At 39.5% G+C, this 7,707-nt stretch overlaps 1 protein-coding gene across 2 annotated transcripts in view; it reads left to right on the forward strand.

The window, feature by feature from the left end:
• The window catches only part of ATP7A (ATPase, Cu++ transporting, alpha polypeptide), a 266,921-nt gene that overhangs the window by 224,077 nt on the left and 35,137 nt on the right, over positions 1-7,707 (forward strand). For both annotated transcript variants that reach the window (XM_006873741.1, XM_006873742.1), the window contains one exon: positions 1,329-1,545. In XM_006873741.1, the coding sequence (XP_006873803.1) occupies positions 1,329-1,545 (217 nt within the window). The remainder of the gene's footprint in view (positions 1-1,328; positions 1,546-7,707) is intronic.

Consider the following 7,707-nt stretch of genomic DNA (forward strand, 5'->3'; position numbering starts at 1 on the left):
TAAAGATTTACACCCTCGGAAACCCTGTACAGGGTCGCTATGGGTCGGACCCGACTCGATGGCACTTAACAACAACAACAACAACAACAATCTTTTTTTAAAAACGGATTTGTATAAGTTCTTTGTAAATTATGTCTCATTAATTTTATAGTGGAAATGTGGCAATTTCTATCATTAGTGTTACCATTTCTTTGGCTAATTAAGGGCACAAAATCATACTAGGTAATACTTTGTTACCCTATTCCCTGTACTGAATAGAAAACATGACTTGACTATATGTAGAGTTAAAATTTTAATATGTGATTCTCTAAGGGAGAAAGGGAGTACTTATAAGCCTATGCTTTCTTTCCAAACTCATTATAATTTTTAGAGATTGGGATTAAAAATTTAAAAAAAAGGATTCTGGAGTTCCTCCTATAACTTTGAATGTAATGCTCCACACCTTGTTTCTTTATCCTCATCAAAATCCCCTGTCAAGTGGGCAATGATAAGTGACCATTTCATTCTAAACATACAGTGCCGTTGAGTTGGTTCTTAATCAAAACAACCCTGTATGGGGTTTCCAAGGAGTGACTGGTTGGTTTGAGTCACTAACCTTGCAGTTAGCAGTCCAGTGCTTATCTTACTGCGCCACACTAGGACTCCAACCAGGCATATAGCATGTATCTAAACATTTAGAATTAACCAGGAGTCCTGGTGTGGCACTGTAGGATAAACAGTAGACCACAGGGTTGGTTTGACTCACAAGGTCAGTAGTTCAAACTCACCAGTCACTCCTTGGAAACCCTCTACAGGGTAGCTATGAGTTGGAACTGGCTCGACAACACTTAACAAAAACAACAAATCTTTGAATAAGGAGTCTTGGTAGCATAGTGGGCTACTGCTAGGTCAGTAGTTTGAATCTACCAGATGCTCCATGGGAGAAACAGGAGACTTTTTGTTTCCATAAAGATTTACCACCTCAGAAAACCTATACAGGGTCACTATGAGTTGGAACTAACTCAATAGCACACAACCATCACTGCTACCAATCTCTGAATGAAAGAAGCCCTGGTGGTACATTGGTTAAGTGCTCAGCTGCTAGCAGAAGGGTCAGTGGTTTGAAATGACCACCGACTCCATAAGAGAAAGATGTAGCAGTCTGCCTCCATTAAGATTTATAGCCTTGGAAACCTATGGGGACAGTTCTACCCTGTTCTATAGGGTCACTATGAGTCCCAATTGACAGATGGCAATGAGTTTGGGGTTTTTGGTAATCTTTGAAATGCTAATGGATGACCATGGATTATTAGAACAGCAGAAGAAATCCTTATGTTTCTCTTTGTTAGGAGCTGGACACTGAAACCTTGGGTACCTGTATAGATTTCCAGGTTGTGCCAGGCTGTGGTATTAGCTGTAAAGTCACCAATATTGAAGGCTTGCTATGTAAGAATAACTGGAATATAGAAGAAAATAATATTAAAAATGCATCCCTGGTTCAAATTGATGCAAATAATGAGCAATCATCAACTTCGTCTTCTATGATTATTGATGCCCAACTCTCAAGTAAGTGAATTTTCTTTGTAGTAACAATTATGGGGAAATTATGGACAGATGGTTAATTTTGTAACCCTGAAATAAAATAAAAATTGGCATCATGGTTTCATTCTCTCATACTGATTCCACTGTAGATCTTTACTTTATTCAAGTTACTTTAAAACATTTCTCAACTGTGCTCATGGGTTGTTTAAACTTTTTGGCTACTGTGAATAAGGCTGCAATGAAAATTGATATGTAAGTTATCTGTTTAAGTCCCGGCTTTTGAAGCATTTTCGGTATATAGTGTTCTTAAGTGCCATTGAATAGGTTCCAACTTATAGCAACCCTTTATAGGGTTTCTGAGGAGTAGCTGGTGGGTTTGAACCACCGACTTTTGGTTAACAGTTCAATATTTATATTACAGTGCCACACTAAGGACCAGAATTACTGAGTCAATGGTAATTCTAGGCTCAAGTTTTTGAGGATCCACCAATCTGTCCTCTAGAGAGGCTGAACCATTTTATAGTCTCATCAGCAACGCATGAAGGATTTTATTTCTCCACATCTTCATCAACACTTGTTGTAGCATATATCTTGTTGAAACATTTCAATTTGTATTCTTTCAATTCCTGGAGACTTGCTTTCCCCCAATGTCTTCAGTGCAGCTTGGATGTCTTCCTTTAGTACCATAGTTACATGATCATATACTTGCTCTTGAAATGATTGAATATCGACCTTATTTTGGGGGGAGTACAGTTATTCTGTGTATTCCTTCCATCTTCTTTTGATGTTTTCTGTAGCAATCAATGTTTTGCTTATAGAATCCTTCAAAATTACAAGTCGAGACTTGAATTTTTCTTCAGTTCTTTCAGCTTGATATATGCTTAGCATGGTTTTCTAACTCTAAGTCTTTGCACATTTTATTATAATACTTAACTTTGTTTCTCAAGCTCTTCCTATTTCTATGCTAATGTTTCTTTCTTTTTATGTTTTGTAAGATAAAAGGTATTAACATATCACACCCTTGGGAATAACCTGTACATTTGATCAAGGCTCTGTAGGATAAGCACTGGACTGTGAACCACAAGGTCAGCAGTTTGAGCCCACCAGCTGCTCCTGCAAAGATTTATAATCTTGGAAATCTTATACAGGGTTTCTAGGAGTCAGATTGGACTCAACAGCATTTAAACAACAATATCCTACCCTTGGGCCCTGGTGTGGTGCTTTAAGATAAGCACTGGATTTCTAACTGCTAGGTTGGCAGTTCAAATCCACTAGCTGCTCTTGGGAACCCTATACAGAGTTTCTATAAATCGGAATCAACTCAAAGGCACTCAAAAGCAACATCCCATCCTTAATCCTCTTACTGGTTTATCACATCAGATCATGTCATGGGGAATCATCACATAACTGCTAAACCACTGAGAATCATGCCTCAGCCAAACTGATACATACTGTGGGAGGACACAATTAAATCCTTGACATTCCACCCTTTGGCCCCCCAAATGTCACATGCAAAACACATTTATCCCACCAGATCACCCCAAAAGAAAGTCTTCCATTTCCAAATTCCAACATGGGGCAAAATTTCTCTTGGTCTCTGGATTTAAAATATAAGTTACCTGCCTTATATAAAATATAAGTACATTGGTGGAAGAGGATACAAGGTATTTCCATTACATGGAAATTGGTATTTCCATTACAAGTTAGAGCAGTTGAAGGGAAAGAAGAGATAACAGGCACCAAGCCAAGTTGAAAACCTAGCAAAACAATTTACATTAGCTCTCAAGGTTTGAAGATAATCCTCTGTTCTCTGAGATGTCTCATTCTTCCAGACTCTGATTGTTGGCCATGCACTCTGGATTTTGGGTAGAGACCCCTTAACCCTGGACTTCAGCTCTGCCCTCCAGGCCCACTGGAATGGCAACTCTGCTCCCTTGGCTTTGGGTAGGCTCATTCTCCTATCCCATTTGAGTGGCGATCCCAACCCCTCAGCCCCAGCAGGCCTTGTTCTTCTGCCCCTTTGGGCATGTCTGCCCCATCCCTCAGCTTTGCACAGAGGTCCCATCTTAACATCAGTCATACACTTCAGAACTGAGTTGGTGAAGACCCAACTCTTTGAAATTTAGGAAACTGTGGCCCCATTCCAAGAAACCCAGAGGTCATGGTTACACTCTATGAGATTCCAGAGGTCATGGCCCTATCTTTTGAGACTGAGGCAGTTCTGCTTCCATGCCTCTTGTCTCTTCAGCTTCTGCTTCCCGGTTCCTTGGTCTCTAGAAGAGGACAGCCTGGCCTCTGCTCTGCTCAAGCAAGTGTTATAAAGCTCTTATGCTCTACTAATAAGTACCCAGAAACACCCCATTCCACCTTGGCAGGAAGATGCTAAGCTCTCTAACTCTGTGGGTCAGAGCCTAATTCTACCTACAAGTGCTCAGAAACACCCCACTCCACCAAGAAGCTTCCTATGTGAAGGTGCTCAGCTTTCTTGCTCTGGGTTGGCTCCCGGGCTGACTTATATTTTTTCTGGTTTTGCTGCTGCAATTTCTCTGCTACTGCTTCTCACAATCTGTCTTATCTCCAGGTTGTAAGTCTCCTACTTCCTTCTGAGCTGTCATCAGAATTGTTTTTGATATCTATAATTCCACCAACAGTCTCTTTTAGACATTATAGGCTTTTACTATTAGGCATCATAAGGAGCTCTGGTATCGTAGTGGTTACGAATTGGGCTGCGAACCTTAAGGTCAGCACTTCGAAACTACCAGCTGTTCCGCAGGAGAAAGATGAAGCTTTCTGCTCCTGTAAAGATTTACAGCCTCGGAAATCCTATACAGGGTCGCTATGAGTCGGAACCAACTCCACGGAACATAACCACCACCACCACTATTAGGCATCATAGTACTCTTTCAACTTCTGCTCATTGTCCAATTCCAAAGCTGCCTTCTACATTTTAGGTATCTGTTAGAACAGCACCTCACTTTCCTGGTACCAAATGCTGTCTTAGTTATCTAGTATTGCTATAATAGAAATACCAAAAGTCCATGACTTTTACAAACAGAAATTTATTCTCTCACAGGTTAGGAGGCAAGAAGTCTGAATTCAGAGCACCAGCTCTGGGGAAAGGTTCTTGTCTCATTTAAGCATCTGTACGCATAGCATTCCCTGGAGATCTCCATGTTTTTGACATCAGTCATTCCCTGGATCCAGGAAGTTCACAGTTCAGGGACCCCAGGTCCTAAGGATGCACTTCACTACTGGCTCTTCTTTCTTGGTTGTTGTTAGATCCGTCAGGTTGGTTCTGATTCACAGCGACCCCATGCACAACAGAATGAAGCACTACCTGGTCTTGTGCCAACCTCACAATTGTTACGCTTGAGCCCTCTGCTGCTACCACTATGCCAATCCATCTTGTTGGAGGTCTTCCTCTTCTTTGCTGACCCTCCAGTTTACCAAACAGTCCCTTCAGGGACTGTTCTGGCCTCTAAGGAACATTCTGGCTGTGCTTCTTCCAAAACAAATTTGTTTGTTCTTTTGGCACCCACTGCCAAACCTGTATGTATGTATGTATGTATATGTATATATATATATATATATATATATATATACACACACACACACACACACACACACACTCATTGTTTGTCTTTCCATACTTGTTCAGCTTACATGGCTACCTATGTATTCACTTATAGTTATGGTTTGTTATTACTGTTATAACAGAATTTTGTATACAATAGTATTTACCTTTGTTTCCTGTAATTGTGCACTTTGCAGTGTCTTCCTTTGCACTGGCATATTTTGCTGACCTCCCCCTTTCCCTTTACCCGAGTTAATACATATCTATTCTCAAGCTAAGGAGCTCTGGCAGCATTGTGGTTATGAGTCGAGCTGCTAACCTCAAGGTCAGCAGTTCACAACAACTAGCTATTCCGTGAGTGAAAGATGAGGCTTTCTGCACACGTAAAGATTTATAGCCTCAGAAACCCTATATAGGGTTACTATAAGTCAAAACTGACTCCATGGCACACCACCACCACTCTCAAGTTAGGAATTTTCTCTTCCCTCCCCGCCCATCCCAGGTAACCATCAAAAAATATCTTGCTGTGTGTAAAACTTTTCTTGACCCTTATTATAGTGGTCTCATAAAATATTTGTCCTTTTGTGATTGACTTATTTCACTCAGCATAATGTTTTCCAGGATTATGCATGTTATGAAATACTTTGCACATTCATCATTATTATTAATTTTGCATAGTATTCTACTATGTGTATGTGCCGTAGTTTGTTTATTCATTGATCCATTAATGGGCACTTAGGTTGTTTCTGTCTTTTTGCTAGCGTGATTAGTGCTGCAATGAAGGTGGGCATGCATATATCTATTCATGCCATGGCTCTTACACTTTTACAATATATACCTAGTAGAGGGAGCCCTGGTAACATAGTAGATAACGAGCTAGGTGGATAACTGCAAAGTCAGCAGTTTAAATCTACTAGTCGCTCTGCAAGAGAAAGATGAGGCTTTCTGGTCCCATAAAGATTTACAGCCTCAGAAACCTTATACAAGGTCTCTATGAGTCTGAATTGACTCAGTGGCACACAGCCACCACCACTACCAGTGGGATTGCTGGATCATAATTGTATTCCTATTTCCAACTTTTTAAGGAAGAGCTACATTGTTTTACACAGTTGTTGTGAAGTGCCGTCAATTCTGTTTTGACCCATAGCGACCCTGTATAGGGTTTCCGAGGAGCAGCTGGTGAGCTTGAACTGCCGACCTTGAAGTTCAAATGGCTTTGCAGTCTGGCACATTAACCCACAGTGCCACACCAGGACACCTATTTTCCTCAGTAGCTGTACCATTTTACACTCCCTCAAGCAGTATATGAAAGTTTCAGTCTCTCCACACTGTCACCAACATTTGTTGTTTCTGTCTTTTTCAACTTTGCTATTATTGCTGGGGTCCTGGAGTCCTGGTGTGGTGTTGTGGGTCAGTGCCCTGGACTACAAAGTCAATTTGAATCTCAGGGTCCAAAGTTCAAACTCACTAGCCTCTCCTCGGAAACCCTATGCAGGGTCTCTATGAGTCATAACTGATTTGACAGCACTTAACAACAATAACAACAATTATTGCTGGATGAAATGATGTCTCATTGATGTTTTGATTTGCATTTCTCTAATGGCTAATGTGTTTGTTGACTGCCTGACTGTCATCTTTGGTGATGTGTCCATTCGTGTCCTCTGCTATTTTTTAAATTGGTCCTTTTGTTGTTCATATGTTGAAATTTCCTGTAAATTTTAGATACTGGTCCTTTTTCAGAAATATTTCCCCCCAGTCTGTAAGTTCTCTTTTTACTCTTTTGGAGAAGTCTTTTGATATATGTAGGTATTTAATTTTTAAGAGGTCACAGTTGTCTAGTTTATTTTCTGTTGTTTATGCACTTTGGGTTATGTTTGATGGTTTAATTATGCCATAAATTAGGGTCTCTAAGTTTGTTCCTATTTTTTTCTTTAATGATCTGTATAGTTTTAGGTTTCACATTTGGGTCTTGAACCTTCTTGAGTTAGCTTTTGTACATAGTATGAGGTATGGATCTTGTTTCATTTTTCTGTAAATGGATATCTAGTTTTGCTCGTGCCATTTGTTAAAAAGATTGTGTTTTTCCCATTCAATAGGTTTTGGCCTTTTATCAAAGATCAGCTGTCCATAGATGGATGGATTTGCTGCTGAGTTTTCAGTTCTGTTCCATTGGTCTGTGTATCTATCTGACATTGTAGCAATACCAGGCAGTTTTAACTATGATGATAATATAGTAGGATCTGAGATCTTAAAGTATGATACCTTGTATTTTGTTGTTCTTCAGCATTGCTTTGCTTATCTAAATTTTATTCCTTTCCATATAAAATTGATGATTAATTTTTCTGTCTATTTAAAGAATGTTTATGGTATGAGTTGGGATTGCAAATATGTGTAGATCACCTTGGGTTGTATTGACATTTTCCTAATGTTAATTCTTCCTGTCCATGAGCATAGTATGGTCTTCTATTTATATAGGTCTCTTTTTATTTATTATTTTAGTAGTGCTGTATAGTTTTCTTTGTCTAAATCTTTAGTATTGCTGGTTAGGTTTAGTCTTTTTTTTTTTTTTTTCCTTTATTTAAGGTTTTTATTGTGGATTGAGTGAAAGTTTA

Source organism: Chrysochloris asiatica, unplaced genomic scaffold (genome assembly GCF_000296735.1).
Source record: "Chrysochloris asiatica unplaced genomic scaffold, ChrAsi1.0 scaffold00252, whole genome shotgun sequence".
In the NCBI taxonomy this organism is placed as follows: domain Eukaryota; kingdom Metazoa; phylum Chordata; class Mammalia; order Afrosoricida; family Chrysochloridae; genus Chrysochloris; species Chrysochloris asiatica.